This window comes from Calonectris borealis, chromosome 11 (genome assembly GCF_964195595.1).
Source record: "Calonectris borealis chromosome 11, bCalBor7.hap1.2, whole genome shotgun sequence".
Classification (NCBI taxonomy): domain Eukaryota; kingdom Metazoa; phylum Chordata; class Aves; order Procellariiformes; family Procellariidae; genus Calonectris; species Calonectris borealis.
Window position 1 is genome coordinate 22,149,367 of NC_134322.1, and position 15,998 is coordinate 22,165,364.

Sequence of the window (15,998 nt, forward strand, 5' to 3'; positions counted from 1 at the left end):
AGAGGTCTCCCGCGGTGGTAAACAACTCCACCAACGCCCCCCCGCCCGGTTTTACCGGAGACCTCCCGTGCCCCACAGCCACCGCTAAACCACCGACCCCCCCCCAAGGGGACCTACCCAGGGAAGGGCGGCTCTCCCCGGCGGCCAGCGCCGCACCCCTGGCCCCCAAACCGGCCCCACCCGCCCAAGCAGCCGGTGAGCTCCAGCCCACCCCCTCCCGCCTCGGTACCGACCCCCGGTGCAGGCCTGGCCCCAGGACCGGTGCCCCATTCCCCCGGTAGCGCCCCCTTCCTCCTCAGTTCCCCCAGTACCACCCGCCCCCCCTTCCCTCCCCCCGCCGTCGCCGCCCAAACTCCCCGCCCCCCCTCCCCACCGGGGCGAACGGGGCCGTTACCTCCCGCGGGCCCCAGGAGCGGGTCGCTGCCGGCCCGTGCGCGGCCGCCTCAGCTCCGCCCGCAGAACAGCCTCTCTCCTTCCCCCCCCCACCCCCGCGCCGCCCCTCCTCAGCCCGGCCGGAAACGGGGCGGCGGAGGCGGTGCCGAGCAACGGAAGCGCCCACCCCACTTCCGGGTACGGCCCCGGCAACGGAAGGCGAACGCGACCGCCCCACACCCGGAAACGGCTTTGAGGAAAAATGGGTGGGGCTGCGAGGCGGCCGGGAGCCAATTAAATAACGAAGCGAGAGGCGGCTTCCGGTTCCGGAGGGGATAAAAGGCGCGCGCGGGGCTGGGCCCAGCAGTCGCTGAGGAGGCGCCGCGGCGGGGCTGAGGCAGCGCGCGCAGGTGAGGGCTGAGGCGAAGGCTCCCCCCGGGCTCCTCCCTCGGGCCCTCAGGGTGGGGTTAGGGGTCCCCGCTGTCCCTTCGGGCCCCGGGAGGGAAGGGGGGAAGTGCTTTATGTTGAGGCTCTTCTTTGTTCCCTCAGGTCTGTGGCAAAGGTGTATGTGGGGGTCTGTGTTGAGGGGTCCCCTCAGGTCCCTGGGGAGGGAGTGGGAAGGGTCTGGGCTTGCCTTCTCAGGGGCTGCGTGTATGTATATGTGTGTGTTTTGGGGGCATAAATAGATATGATGCCTCCCTGATGTCTCCTCTCCCCTCAGGCCCTGAGGGCTCTGGGGGGCAAACTTTCAAGACTCCTTAATATCCCCTTGCACTTTAGATCCCTCAGCGCTGCTGTTGGGGCTCCCTAGTGTATTAAATCCTTTCAGGCCTATAGTGCATGGGGGCAAGTGTCAGGGCTCCTTGACGTTCCTGCTCTGCTCCCTCTGGGGAGAGACTCTGTGACATCTCCATGTCCTTACTCGCCTCAGGCCTGGTCAGCATGGCGGATGAGGAGATCGCTGCCCTTGTGGTGGACAATGGCTCTGGCATGTGCAAGGCAGGCTTTGCAGGCGATGATGCCCCCCGTGCTGTGTTTCCCTCCATTGTGGGGCGTCCCCGGCATCAGGGTGTCATGGTGGGCATGGGGCAGAAGGACAGCTATGTGGGGGATGAGGCCCAGAGCAAGAGGGGCATCCTCACCCTGAAGTACCCTATTGAGCATGGCATCGTCACCAATTGGGATGACATGGAGAAGATCTGGCACCACACCTTCTACAATGAGCTGCGCGTTGCCCCAGAGGAGCACCCTGTCCTGCTCACTGAGGCCCCCCTGAACCCCAAGGCCAACCGGGAGAAGATGACCCAGATCATGTTTGAGACCTTCAACACCCCAGCTATGTATGTAGCCATCCAGGCTGTGCTGTCCCTCTACGCCTCTGGTCGCACCACCGGCATCGTCATGGACTCTGGGGATGGTGTCACCCACACCGTGCCCATCTACGAAGGCTACGCGCTGCCCCACGCCATCCTGCGTCTTGACTTGGCTGGCCGTGACCTGACTGACTACCTCATGAAGATCCTCACGGAGCGGGGCTACAGCTTCACCACCACGGCTGAGAGAGAGATTGTGCGGGACATCAAGGAGAAGCTCTGCTATGTCGCTCTGGACTTTGAGCAGGAGATGGCCACAGCCGCCTCATCCTCCTCCCTGGAGAAGAGCTATGAGCTGCCCGATGGGCAGGTGATCACCATCGGGAACGAGCGCTTCCGATGCCCTGAGGCCATATTTCAGCCCTCCTTCCTGGGCATGGAGTCCTGCGGCATCCACGAGACCACCTTCAACTCCATCATGAAGTGCGACGTGGACATCCGCAAGGACCTGTACGCCAACACGGTGCTGTCCGGGGGTACCACCATGTACCCCGGCATCGCTGACAGGATGCAGAAGGAAATCACGGCCCTGGCACCCAGCACCATGAAGATCAAGATTATTGCCCCGCCGGAGCGTAAATACTCCGTCTGGATCGGCGGCTCCATCCTGGCGTCTCTCTCCACCTTCCAGCAGATGTGGATCAGCAAGCAGGAGTACGACGAGTCCGGCCCCTCCATCGTCCATCGCAAGTGCTTCTAGAGGGACTGCTGGCAGTCACCCGAGGGCCGTCCTCGCCAGGACGCGTGCGGGGGCAACCTCCTCCTCCTTCCGCGTTAGACCAGAATTGTTCGACTGTTCTTTTATGTTTTAACTAATTTGTTGAGGTACTGAGTAGTGATGTGTGCGTTTTAATGGCCCGTTGGGCTGTAGTTCTCCGGCGGCTGGCTAGCTGCTCCTCCTCGTGGCTCTCTGGGGCTTGGAAGCAGACGGGGGGTTGTTCACTTTCCCTGTGTAACACTGATAGGATGACACTAAGGTTAGACTTGTCACCTTTAGGTTTGTCACAACTGACTCCTTTGTAGGAAAACAAATAAACTTCTTAGGCTTAAACTATAGGAGGTTATTTTGCTTTCTTTCAGGGTGGGCTCTCGATCTCCTGGCTACAAAGAAGTATTGTGCAATACATGGTTTTGGACTCAAACGTGGCCTGTAGCTGCCTGCTTAAAACTTAGAAAACAGAAATTGGGGTAAATGCTATACAAATCATGTAACGGCACCTTTTAAAGCTGCCTTGTGCTGTGCAGACCATTTTAAGAGCTGTTGGGGAGGAAAGCTTGACTGGTATGTGGCTCTTGCAGCCTTTCTGTACTTTCATGGTAACTTGGCTTTTTTTAGAACACAAACAGCTCTTCTTGTCAGAAAAAGTTGGCGCCTTGGCACACGTTTTGATGACCGGAGGAGTAGCGGCTTCTCCTTTTTTGGGAGAGGGTGACAAGACACAGCAGCAGATAGCAGTGAAGCTCTGGGATGCTGGTCCCTCCTGCTCCAGAGGGAAGGAGGGCAACCACTTAATTAAACATCATTAATTAAAAGGCAGCTGAGGCACTGGCAGCTCCATGTGAGAGGCAAAGGGGTGTGTTTGGTCATGTCCCCGTGGGCTTCTGACCTCCCAGGCCATCCACCCTCCTCCCAAACCTTGCTCTTCCCTCCTTAATCTCTGGTGTGGCTGTGCCACAGTTGCCTCCACACCTGAAGGGCCGGCTGGGGGGGTTTTCCTCCCTCTGCCTTGCTCTCTGGCAGGTAGCTTCCTCACGGCTGGTGCTGCGGGGAGCCCGTCCTCCTGCTGAGCCTGGAGGGGGGGATCGCCGGGCGGCTTGGGAGCCCGGTGGCCGGGGGGGAGGGCCCGCTGAGGTGCCGCCAGACCCGGTGAAGCGCTCCCCGGCCGCGGCGCGGAATGCGCGCCTCCCGCCGCGCTCCCGCTTTTAAACCCTTAGCCGGCTGCCTATTGGCTCGCTCCGCTTCGTTACCGTGTACTCAGCCAATCGGCAGCTTCCCCACCCCGCAGCCGCCTAGCCTTACACACCGCCTTCCCCGGCGGACCCCGTTTCCCAGCGTGCACTGCGCCGCCGCCCCGCACTTCCCGCTTCCGGTGCGCCCCGGGGGTGCAGGTAGAACGGAACTGAGGGGCGGCTGCGGGGGGCGCCGGGCCGGGGCCTCGTCTGGGGGTCGCTGGGCTGGGGGCTGGCACTGCTGGGACCCCTCGCTGAGCGGCCGCGGGCGCCTTGCCCCGCGTCCCCCCTCTGCTCCACCGTCTCTGTGCCGGGAAACGGGACTTTCCGGGGCTGGAGAGTGGCCTGGGGGGTGTGCCTGCCAGGAGAACCGGGCCGGGCCTTGCTCTTGGCTTCTCTCCTTCCTCGGCTGAGTGTTGAGGCTGGCAGGGGTGTTTGTGCCTTCCCTGTAGCTTCAGATATGGCTCAAGACTGAGGTAGGAACCTAGAACCACGGCTGTGCCTTGGTCAGGCCTCCTGTTAGTTTCCTGTGTGCTTCCCAGCAAAGGTTCGCCCCGTGAATTTATAAGGTTTTATTGTCTGGTTAGGGGCCAGTCTCACTTTGATTTGTTTTCCTCCCTTTCCAGAGATTTGCGGGTCTTAGGTTGGCTTGGCTCTGGTCAGTGAGAAGGCTGAAATGTCCCTGCCAGAGTGGCACATCGCGGTGAAGCTGGCGGATCAGCCCCTGGCTCCCAAATCCATCTTACGTTTGCCGGAGACAGAGCTGGGAGAATGTCCGCTCGGTGGGTGCAGCATCTCGTACCTCAAGCAGCTCATCACCGGCAAACTGCAGGAGTCTGTCCCAGACCCTGAGCTCATTGGTAGGTGCCTGCGTGGGTCGTGTCAAAGTCCTGCCACTTGGGGCCACCCTCTCCCTCTCCTCCCTGTGGCCGGGACACAAACATCCTACCGTTAGTGATTTTGGGCTGGTGGGGAGACTTGGCACAACCAGATAGCACGGCGTGGGGGCTCAAAGCTTGCCCCAGAGACTCTGCTACGCTGCAGCAGTCTTAGTACCTTGCGATTCTGTTAGTTCGTTCTGCGTTTGCTTGGGATCACAGTGCTCCTGCAGTGTCAGTGCCCTTGTTAAGAAATCTCTTGACTTGCTAAGGCCAATGTGTCCTTGTGAGGTCTCTTATGAGAACCGTGAGAGAGGTCGGCCCTTCTGAAGGAGGTGGCATAGTTACGTTCTGTGAATCTCAGCTCCATGATTTCCTCCCTGAATCTCAGGTCCGTAACTTCCCTGTGTTACGGAGTCCCTGTGCTGCTGAAGAGATGAAGCAGCTACACATGTGGAGCAATAACCCCCGGGCAGTCCTCACTTAAAGACCCCAGGCCCTTTCTGAGTGTGTCATAGATGTTTATCTTTAGATGTTTCTCTCTCCTAGATCTGATCTACTGTGGGCGTAAGCTGAGGGATGACCAGACGCTTGATTTTTATGGCATCCAGTCTGGCTCCACTGTTCATGTCCTGCGCAAGTCCTGGCCTGAGCCTGATCAGAAACCAGGTGAGGAGGAGGCAGTGTGGGTTACCGCTTAGATCTCCTCGGGATGTGTTTGGTGTGGGTCGCTTGTGACTGAGGAACAGCTTCTCTTGTGATCTGTTTCTGGGAGGCCGATGTGGGGTTTGCAGGAGGAATTGATCGATATGTTTGTGTGGGAACTCTCCACCTCTAACAGCAGCAAATGGGTGTTATGTTTTCTTGCTGATGGGTGAGTTAAGGAAGGAGCTATGTAATATGGAGAGGGAATATCCCTTCCTTAATTGACTATGATCTATTTTAGGGTGTTGCCAGAGAATTGGGAACAAAGCGACTGGCTACTCAGCTTGAGGGATGAACAGGCTTGTGTGTGTTCCTAAACTGCCTGACTGTAGAATAAGACGGGTTAGTTTAGAGTTGTTACTTTAATACAGCTCCTTTTGTACGTGTAGGAGGATATACCTATATATTTTTATATGTCTGGAAGCTGAGAGTGCAGTTCCCTGTTAGGCTGTGGTAAATGAGACATTCGCCATCATTAATCTCTACCCTTCCTCTCTTGGTCAGTCGAATCTAGAGGAATCGAAGAATCACCACGGCTATTGCACTGTGGAAGTCCCAGTGGCATGTAAAGTGGCCGGTGAAGCTGACAGAGGGGGAACCATGTTTTGTTCTGTTATTTTTCCTCCCTCAGAGCCTGTGGATAAGGTGGCAGCAGTACGGGAGTTCCGGGTCCTTCACACGGCCCTGCACAGCAGTCCTGCCTACAGAGATGCGGTGAGTGGGGGACTTCATACTTTGTTGCCTGGGTGACTTTTGTCTGTCCCCTCTCTGTGAAGAGAGTCCTTGCGTGGAGCCTCGTTGTGCGACGCTGCTGATCTGCTCTGATTTCTCTCATAGGTCTTCAAAATGCTGGGGAACAAGGAGTCGCTGGATCAGATCATTGTAGCTACTCCCGGCCTCAGCAGCGACCCTGTTGCTTTGGGTGAGTCCAGACGTGATCCAGAAGATCTGAGGAAAGCCAAAGAAAGATAGTCAGTGTTTAATTCCTGAAACGGGGAAGGGAGAGTTCCCCTTCTCTAGAGAAAGTGTCTTTTTTGGTTCCTTTGTGGCGCATAAGAGTAAGTGCCTGCTCGGGTGTCAGAGTTGTGCTCTGTTGGTAATGTTTGGGGACGGACGCTGGCTTCAAAAGGATTAGGGAACACGGAGCCCAAAGGAGAGCGGTGCGGCTGGATGTTTTTTCCCTGCTGCAAAGCGTTACAAAAATGTTCACTAAATCTAGCGTGCTTGTTCTGGCCTGGGGTGTTACTAGCTTTTTTGGCACACTGCTATGAGGCAGGTGGAACACGGGATGCAGTCGCAACCTCTCACAGCAAGCAGCCGGCTGGGGCGAGCTGGGTGCCAGACTTGATCCTGCCCTTACGGTGGAGCTGTGTGCTGGAGCACAGCCCGTGGGATCTGCTGGGAAAGCCCCATCCCTTGGGGCTGTGATCGAGAGTCTCTCCAGGAAGACGTAAAAGGCTTCAGAGAGAACAATAATAGAGTATTTACGGTGTCTGCTAGTGACTCAGTTCCTGAAAAACAATTAATTCTTTTGGTTTTTCCCGTGGCTCCTGTTTGACTGGCTCTTGTTTCTTGTATCCTGTCTTTTACTCGTCGTGTTTCCTGGTCCCTCCCAGGAGTCCTACAGGACAAAGATCTCTTCTCAGTGTTTGCAGACCCCAACATGCTGGACACGTAAGTTCACGTAAGCTGGTGCAGTGACTAAGCCATGCCTTTGTCACACTGTTGTATAGACAGCTTCTCCCTGGGTGGGCGAGAGAGTTCTGCTACTGCCTGCCAGGCCAGGCCAGAGATTTAGGATAGAACTCTTCTTTCTCAGCAGCAGAAAGGAGGGAGCTGATGCTTTGATAGGCGTCTGCCTCCACTGTTGGATCAAACCAAAGGATGTTTAGTGGGAGACAGGGCCATCATCGCCTCCGGATCGTGGGTTCAGATCTGGATCTGGTTGCTCACAGCAGAGTTGCTCCCATGAGAGCATATGGGAGATGTATACAACGGGAGGGTCAACATGGCATCAAGAAGGAGCCTCAGCTTCTCTGGTTGTGTGGAGCAAGGTGGGGAGGTGTTTGTTGCTGGACAGCCAAAGGTATCTGAGGTGGTGTGGGCGCAGCCAGTGGGGATGGCTCTGCCATTCCTGACATAAGTTCTTTGCTGGTGTTGAGCTACTGAGTTCTTAGTTTCCCTGTGTACGTGATTCATTCTTCTGCTCTTTCTCTCCAGGCTAATCCCAGCCCACCCCGCGCTGGTGAATGCCATTGTCCTTGTTCTGCACTCAGTGGCTGGCAGCACCCCGCTCCCGGCCCCAGAGACGTCCTCCCGAGGCATGTCCTCTGGCTCCTACCGGGACATGCCAGGTACGTTCAGCCACAGGGAAGAGTGGGGAACCTGCAGAGATGATGTGCTGCAGGGTTTGCAGACAAATCTGTGCTGTACTGACACAGTCATCCCCAGGCTGGAAGGAAGAGAGGTTTGCGTTCCTGAGCTGGGAACGTGCGCTGTGGTTTGATAGATTTTGTGCTGTGTGAGACACATCTGGTCCACTTCAGCCTCAGGGCCTCTCCCAACCAAGCCTGTGTAATGACTGTTGGTAGCAGAATGCTGTGGCCTCTGTTTTGTGCAAATGATGGCCCTGACCTGTCTTCCAGTGACCTGCTGCACCTGAACTTGTTGGTGCTGAGGCCTCTGTCCTAACCAGTGCGTTAGCTGGGGCTGAGCCTGAGGCCAAGGACTCAACAGGATTCTTGTCTGGTGCCCAATTCCTGCCAGCGCCCAGTTTTCTGCATCTGTTGATTCTCCTTTCTGTTGTAGGTGGCTTTCTTTTTGAAGGTCTCTCTGATGACGAAGACGACTTCCACCAGGTAAGTGGCCAGGTTGGGTGGAATGGCTGTTTTGGACTTGCAACGTGGGTTTAACACGTAGCCCTTAAAGACTCCAGAAGTTTTCTGTCTTCCTGTCTCATGAACAGCACGGCTGCTCCTAGGGGAATTGTGGAGACAAACATATTGATTGTGGCCTGCTTGGATGCTGTTCGTGTTAGGATTTTCTTGAGTGCTGAGGTAGGGTCACAAGAAAAGAATGCAGAAGCACGACAGCAATTGTCCTCAGACCGAGCACCTTCATGGACAAATTGATGCAGAGCCAGAGCTGTGCGCAGATGAGCATGGATGGCTGAGAAGCATGGGAGTGTTGGTCCCTGCCCTTCTTCTGTAACGTAGGGAGGTTTTCCTTCCCAAAGGATAAAGTATTTTGTAAAGAGAAATTACATGTTCAGGCCTGTCAATGGTTAATTGTTTTGTTATAGGCTAATAACACTTTGTTTTTAAGCTGATAGATGATATATTAAAAGGTTTACTGCCAGTTTCCGCAGCTTTGTAAAAGCTGAGTTTGTGGAAAAAAGCACATCCAATTCTGCCATGTTTATTTTTTAAAAGTATCGCACTTGAGTTTCAAGTATTGTAGGAAAAGGATCCCCGGGGATGAGCACATGAGCCAGATTTTACTGGGACACGGACACCAACATCTGAGGTGGTTTTCTTTTTTCCCCCTCCGCGCAGAGCACAAGATCTACACCATCCAGCAGCACTTCTGGTTCCCGCCCAGCTTCCCTTGGCTACGCTGGGGCTGCTGGACCCCGGCCGATCACCCAGAGCGAGCTGGCGACCGCGCTGGCACTGGCGAGCACCCCAGAGAGCAGCTCCCACACGCCCACCCCTGGCACCCAGGTACAATGGCTAGGGAGATCCTCCTGGGCCATAAAACCGGTGCTTGACCGAGCGCAAGTCCTGCTCAGGTCTGGAGGTCCTCGCTGTTTTATTTTATTATGGCTGGGATCTCCTCCGTACGGGCCTGGGGAGGCGTGATAGTGGGGGTGCAGCAGGCGTTGCCCTGTGCTGGCTCTGGTTCCTGTGACAAGCGTTCTCCTGATCCATATACAACTTATTTCCTCCTAGGGTCACTCCTCTGGGACCTCCCCGATGTCGTCCAGTGTCCAGTCAGGAACACCCATCACCAACGACCTCTTCAGCCAGGCCTTACAGCACGCCCTGCAGGCCTCGGGGCAGCCCACCCTGCAGGTCAGTGTTGCAACCTCTTCCTTCGGGAGCCCGTGAAAGCCCCGTATCGCATTGAGTGTTGCAGGGTGGAGGCGGTTCTTCCAGCCGCCTCCTGTGGCAGGACGTTAAGCCGAAAAGGGCATCACTGGAGAAGTGCTTGCAGGAGGCATGATAGACGATGTAAGAGTACTGGGTGGAAGCGGGAGGGGTGGGCTGGTGGATTTGGGGAGTTGGCAGCAAAACTTTGAGCTTTCAAGATCTGTTTGCGCACTTAGCATTGTACTTGTGAGCTAGAGAGAGGGGGAGAATCCAGCGCGGAAGAGTGAGCTGTGGAGAAGGCTGTTTTGTTTCTGCTTGGACTCCTACCCTTAGCTTCTTTTGTTTCCTGTCTGTAGAGCCAGTGGCAACCACAGCTTCAGCAGCTGCGAGACATGGGCATACACGATGACGAGCTAAGTCTCCGGGCCCTGCAAGCCACTGGAGGGGACATTCAGGCTGCCCTGGAGCTCATCTTTGCTGGTGGGGCTCCCTAGGTTTTTGGGCAGGAGAGGCTGGACTGGTGAGTTGCACTGAGGCAGCTGTGACATTCCTCGGTCTGGGACTCGGCCCTGAAACTCTTCTTTGCCTGGGGTTCCTCTCTCCAGCATGGAGCAGTTGGTGTAGCTGCTCCTTTCCTTGCAGGTGGACAGTGTGCTCAGTGTTTGAGAGCACTGACCATGCTGAGGGCAGCTCCTCCAGCTCCAGATACCTCTCTCCTGCCTCTCCTGGCCACCAGAGACGAGACCTCAGAACTTTGTCCAGCACGGAGAAAGAGGTGGCTCTGTGTGTTGGAGAGATGTGGCACCTACGGTTCTGCAGTCTTAGATCTGTCAACACCTTCTCCTGCCTGTTGTTTCATTCCTGCCCACCTGACATGCCTCAGTCTAGCTTGTTTTGCTGTTGTGGTCCCTCTGTGTTTGACTGTATTAAATGGACTGTATTCACTTGCCTGTTGTTTGGGTTGTGATCTGTCCCCGGTTGTGTTCCAGATCTGGGAGGCAATGTGTTCATTGCATGAAGGAAACTGGAGAAAATGCTTTGCCTGTTGTAGGACTGTTGTTATTTCAGCAGAGGGCACTCCTCTTACAAAGCAAAGCTGTATCTGTTGGGAGAGCAACGTTTGGGGTGTAGCTGACCTGCATAGCCATCCTGCCCTAGTTAGGCCGGTACAAAAGAACTATTTGTGCTACAGATGTTCTCCAAGAAGGTGCTGCAGAGAAGCATCATGTCTCCTTCTTAGCAGAAACCTATTTGTTCTCAGTCGCGTTGGGTGAGGCTGGTAGAGTCCTGCAAGCTGACAAGGACAAGGGTACAGGTGCAGGAGTTCATGGCCACCACAAGGTGACAGTAAAAAAAAAAAAAGCACAAGGGTTGAGGCAGTTGCCAGAGAGTGTGAGGTGCTGCCAAAAGACTTGGGAGAAGCGCCTTGTCTCTGACAGGGGTTAGTCTGGCTGCAGCCAGTGTTTTCCAAAGTGTCTTCTAATCCTGGCTCCCACGTTCGCGGTGCCTAAGACCTGAGCTGCAAAGACAATCACAAGGCATTTGCCTGTAATTACAGCCAATGGGAGCTGAGAGAAGTCAGAACCAGAGCTGGGCTTGGCTTCACTCTGACATTGAGATTAACAAGGCATGAAGATGGGAGCTGGTTTGCCTGAAATGCCACCATGCATTAGTAGGGAAGCTAAAAGCAGAAAATGCTTTCCTACCTTCGGGCTGCTGTGCTCCCCTCTAATTCCCCTCCAAGCGCTAGGATCACTTGCTGATACGATCTCAGCTATCACCCAGCAAATGCTGGATTGTTCTCTCCGGGGTAGCCCATTGACTGATAGACTTTAATCCTGTCTAGAGGATTAAGTCTCTCAGGAGGGAGGGCCTGTTTTTATTTTTCAATATGTAGGAGATAAGATGTGATGGACATAACCGGCTTTTCTGACATGATATACCCTTCCGAGTTACTGTCCTCATTACCTGCTTTGGAAACCCAGTCCAGATAATGGCTGTGATTTTATGTGTATGAAAACTGATTCATTTGTTCCCGTCCCTGGTGCCTTCACGCTTTGCTTTGCTGGGGGAGTGGATAGCATATGCACAGCATCCTCCCTCCCTTCCCCACTGTGGAGACAAGCCCTGCTGTCAGCCTTCAATCCTCCCGGGCTAACTGAGGATTAGCTGTACCGCAGATGCTGCTGCCCAAAGCTGGAAAGCACTTGCAGGCTCTCACAGATCTGCTCAGGGCTAGCAGGACTCGCTTTGGGACCAGGATGACTAGTTTGCTTTGCTGTACCATGTCAATTCTCAGCTTAGGCCAGTTTAGGGTTCTTGGTGTCCTAAAATGGTATTTCTTTTCTGTCCTGACCTTGCTCTTATGATTTGATCACTTTGTTGACCCACGTTTTGTATTAAGAACTTTCTTCTGTTATGATGGCTATTTCTGCTTCTCCCTGTGTCCCCAGATAATTGAGAATTGCCTGGATGTTTTGTACGGAAAGAACTTTTTTCCAATTTCTGTCACAAATTGTCTTACTTGGCTTGGAGTACCACATCAGACACATTCTCTGTCTGAACTGGCTATAGCAGAGAAGAACTTGGCACTGATGTTGCTCACGACGCGACTGATGCGTGCGCTTCGCTTCTCTCATCTCGCCTGCCTAGAACAGACGTGCTCAGCAACCAGGCAAATTTAGAGATGTAGGGATGGGAAGAGAAGCTCTGCCTGGCGCCTGCAGGGCTGGTGGTGGAGGAGGAGGAGGAGGAGGAAGGGAAACTTTGATGCCGGAGCTCTTATAGGAGAGCGGAAGCTCAGAGTTTCTCAGAACTGGCTCTGCAGCAGCCAGGTGAGCGCTGCCTTTCCTCCTGCTCTAATGGCTGAGTGCCTCCTGCCTCCCAGCTTTGGGATGAAAGTGATGCTGGCAGCCACCTCTGGGTGCAGAGAAAGCTCAGCCAGCACAGCCTCTGCCAAGGGGGAGAAACCCGCCGGGGGGAGGCTGCAGGAGGCACACGCTCGTTTGGAGAGGCCCTTTGCCTGGGGTTAGCAGCCTAAACGTAGCTTATGGGGATGTAGCGTGAGGTCTCTTGTCCAAGGCAGTTGTCCTGACTTCTACAGACATTGGAGGAGCCTATATCCCAAGAGACGTATCGAACAAAACAGGAATGACTCGGGGAGATGCTGATATCCATTGCTTGCTGAGAAAGCAGCTAAGTCCAGGCACTAACTTGTCAGTGGCTGAACAGAACAGATTCTGCTCTTCGGGAGCAAATTGCGATGCGCTATCTCCCACCTGCCTGTTCCCTAAGGTCCATCCTTGGTGCCACTACCCTGACACCTTCCCCTCCTCCTCGTTACTTCCGTGCTCGGGTTAGAGGTGCATCTGTTCTTGTTGGGTCTCGGCTTATCTGTATCCTGCCCAGCCTCCACCACACCGTTCTCCAGCCAAGCATCTGTGGCCTGACAGCCTCACTGGCACTGCTGCAGACCGGGAGGCGCTTGGCTGACCCTTTGGAAGAGGTGGAGGTCAGACCACGGTTCCCCAACGTAAGCACTTTCAGTAGGGACTTTCTGGTTCTGACATCAAAGAGAAATTTTTGGTTCAGTTCCTTCTTTGCCTGTAGTGGAGGTGACAAGGGAAGCAGTAACAGCGGGTGTTTTCAGTAGTGATGGTAGCAGCTGTTTGTACTCCTATGTTTTCGGTAATCTTGTTATTTGTTCTGGTGCTTGACCGTCAGTGCTGGTGCATTGTGGACACCTGCAGAGGTTGGCAGTTTGGCTGGGATGTAGGGTCCTCACCATATGTGCCCTGCTTTTCTACTTTGGCCACTTTGATGGCTTTTTCACCGTTTCCGCCTTGTCTCTTTTTGCCTAAGACAGTCCTGAGCTGACTGTCTCCATGAGGAGCAAAGCGGTGTTGTGGGGGGGTAATTTTCCAGCAAAAGGGTGAAATGGAGACAGAGCAGAATCTCCCAGGCTTCGTGTCCCTGATGGCTTTTGCCGTACCTCAGCCTGTGTGATTGCCTGCCTCCGTCTTCCTCTGCTTTCACAATGATGCTGGAGCCTTCCCATGCGTGAAGCGAACGCAACCGGCGAGATCTATCCCAGGAGCAGCATTGATGTTTGAGGTATTAATTGTTTATGTGCAGGCGCAGTCTCTCTGGTGTGGGCATGCTTGGGTGGTTTGTTGGATCAGATCATAAACCGTCGAAGTTTCAAGCTCTTCAGCCTTGATTTCTGACTTCAAATGACTAGTGTTGGAGAGATTTCCCCTCAGCCTCCCGCGTCTCCAGTATTTCAGAATAAACGTTTCTTCCTTGCTCCCCCAGCCAAACAGAGGGTCTGAGTGTCCCCTGCTCACAGGACCCTGGCACAGGAACCAATTCCCTGTCTGGGCAAGGCAGCAGAGCACCTTAAACCAGTGTTGCTATTTTACCCAGCTCCGTCCACAAACAAATGTGCGGGAGTCAGAGGACTGACCATTGCAATGCCCCTGCTCATCACGGACGTCTGTACTGATGGGGGAACATCGTTCTCTTCTCCCCAGCACAGTGTGGGGCTACGCACCTTGGCCCCCCAGCTCCTCTCTGGCACATTAATTCAGAAGATTGGTGAAGGTGACTTTCTCCAGTGCTCCAGGATGCAGCGGCTCAGCGTGTCCCTCGGGATTTGCTAGGGCAGGAGTAAGCTTGGGCAGCCTGGCAGCATACATCCGTGTCGTGAACAGCAGCAGGGAACTTGTCTGGCAGAGCCCTTGCCCATCAGCTTGCTTTCTTTGCAAAGGACTCCGTGGTTTCCTGGCTGCTTTCAGCTTTGTCCTTGTGAGGAATGCCAAAGTGTCAGGAAACATGTAATCATTTTTAGTTTTTCTTCTTAAGTTAGCTTTGTGCTGGCTCAGTGAGCTTGAACGGTCTCACCGTGGGGGACAAGCTAGTGCCAGGGCAAAGGGAAGAGGAGGCAGCGGGACCTGGTGGGCTTTCCTTGGCAATAATGAAATCTTGGTCTTACTCTTTCTCAGGCAAACTTCAGAGGCAGGAGGAAAGAGTTTTACTGATGCTGGGACAACAGGTCAGGAATAAGGTGAGAGCCCAAAGATTAGGGCAGCAAAGACCCCAGCAGTCTGTGTCCTGTGGGACGCAGTCCCTTTCCTAGCACGAATCAACATTTTTCTTTAGAAGTGACGAAAGGGGAGCTCTGTGAGTTTAGTCATCAAAGCATCCTTTTAAGGAACTGTGCTTTGCACAGCTGAGAGTCTATGTGATGCTAACTGGAGAACTGCACAATAAAACAGTGCAGTTTTAAGGCAACTGACTCTATTTTAACTTGGTGAAAGCAGAAATGTATTGAAAATGTCACACCATAAAAATATTTCGATTTCCTAATATTTTCTTCTATATTTATAGTATTCTAATATTTATAAGTCACAGTGTTTATGAATAATCCTTTCATTTATAGTAGTGCCTGCAGTTCTAGTTCTGCCTTACAAGGATGCTTGAGTTTAAGAGTATGGTAAGCAACAGGAAAGTTCAGAGGGAAGAAGGTAAACATCCCTTGATATATCCTTTGAAGTCAAGACAATGGCTGAGCCACTGGCTTTGGATGTGAAGCTTCCTGGCTCTAGTCCTCTTAACTGAGCTTGGAAACTTTAAACAAAACAAAAAAAAACCCCAATGCTCTTAAGGTGAGACCAGGGATTTTGGGAAGCATTTCTGACCATACAGTCTCTCTAGCTGACTTCTGGGTGTTCCAGGCTGCCAGCACACAGAATGGTTGTCCTAAAATCACTTTGAGCCTTTTTTTTCCCCCTACCACTGAAATAAATACCTTGCTGATTTAAGAGCATGGTCCACTTGTTCAGCAGGGTGCATTAGTTTAGATGTTGAGTTTGAGGGAGAGGCTGGAGAGCTGTGGAGTTCCACTCCAGGGGTGATAAAGCATCAAACGGGTTATGCAAGATCAGAGCCAGAGTCCCCTGTCTTCCTGCAGTGGCCAGTAACAGATGCTGCAGAAAAACCTTAAGAACAAGAGAAAGATCCATCTCTAATACATTTTTCCAGCATCCAGGCATCTGAGGCTTAGGGACTTTTAGACCTAGAAATGGGGTGTTAACAGTTAAAAGCCCCCATGGGACTTTTTTCTTTGGACACAGATAAGCTTGCAGCCTCCGTGCCACCCTGCAGCAAGGAGTCCTGCAGTTCCACGGGTTCAACGTCCGTGACCCACAGGAGCGTTCAGCAGCTGGAAGGAGGAGATGATGTGCAGCCCTGCGACTGTGGCACAGGTAACTTCTGGGATGTCACACTCTAAAGGGGTGGCGGTGGTCCCAGTAAAGCTCTGAGGTTTAATTTTTGGGTGCCTGAGACTGCTGTGGCCACTGAAGCAGCAACAGGTGACAAGGGTAGCTAGGGGAGTCGGGCAGTCAGGTAGAAAATTGTCACTTAATCTCGCTAAAGCAGAAAGGGTTGCTAATGACAGCAGAGCTCTGTAATCCCCCAGCCATGCTCAGCGTGCTGCCCTGAGCAGACTCCAAACTGTTTACCTTTGTGTTAATTGGATTGTTTGTGTACGGCCCCGTTCCAGGGAAGGGAAGGAGTGCTGACCGTCCTATCTCCGGAGAGAATTCCTTTCTGAGGTGTAGTTCCCT

At 53.8% G+C, this 15,998-nt stretch overlaps 3 protein-coding genes across 17 annotated transcripts in view; 2 read left to right on the top strand and 1 right to left on the bottom strand.

The window, feature by feature from the left end:
• The window catches only part of ARID3B (AT-rich interaction domain 3B), a 37,264-nt gene extending 36,639 nt beyond the window's left edge, over window positions 1-625 (bottom strand). For 5 of the 7 annotated variants that reach the window (XM_075160536.1, XM_075160534.1, XM_075160535.1 and 2 more), the window contains exon 1: window positions 395-562. The gene's annotated coding sequence lies outside the window, so the exon portion shown is untranslated. Of the gene's footprint in view, window positions 1-394 lie in introns of all 7 variants that reach the window. The other 2 variants (XM_075160532.1, XM_075160531.1) reach the window with 2 other exon arrangements.
• Window positions 586-2,796, top strand: LOC142086875 (actin, cytoplasmic type 5). Its single transcript, XM_075160540.1, has 2 exons — window positions 586-782; window positions 1,304-2,796. Exon 2 carries the CDS (start codon window positions 1,315-1,317, stop codon window positions 2,443-2,445), a length of 1,131 nt encoding a protein of 376 aa, XP_075016641.1. The 5' UTR covers window positions 586-782; window positions 1,304-1,314; the 3' UTR covers window positions 2,446-2,796.
• UBL7 (ubiquitin like 7) lies at window positions 708-15,623 on the top strand. Of its 9 annotated transcripts, none has more exons than XM_075160542.1 (12): window positions 759-782; window positions 2,826-2,933; window positions 4,322-4,555; window positions 5,123-5,242; window positions 5,910-5,992; window positions 6,116-6,200; window positions 6,895-6,952; window positions 7,499-7,632; window positions 8,087-8,136; window positions 8,833-9,000; window positions 9,229-9,351; window positions 9,726-10,317. In XM_075160542.1, the coding sequence occupies exons 3-12, from the start codon at window positions 4,372-4,374 to the stop codon at window positions 9,861-9,863; spliced, it is 1,143 nt and encodes a 380-aa protein (XP_075016643.1). In that variant the 5' UTR covers window positions 759-782; window positions 2,826-2,933; window positions 4,322-4,371; the 3' UTR covers window positions 9,864-10,317. The 9 variants fall into 9 exon arrangements, with proteins under 9 accessions (XP_075016646.1, XP_075016643.1, XP_075016645.1 ...); XM_075160549.1 differs by lacking the exons at window positions 759-782; window positions 2,826-2,933 and adding an exon at window positions 3,825-3,854 and having other exon boundaries at window positions 9,726-9,889; window positions 10,012-10,317; XM_075160548.1 differs by lacking the exons at window positions 759-782; window positions 2,826-2,933 and adding exons at window positions 3,861-4,171; window positions 15,504-15,623 and having other exon boundaries at window positions 9,726-9,889.
• The last annotated feature ends 375 nt before the right edge of the window (window positions 15,624-15,998 follow it).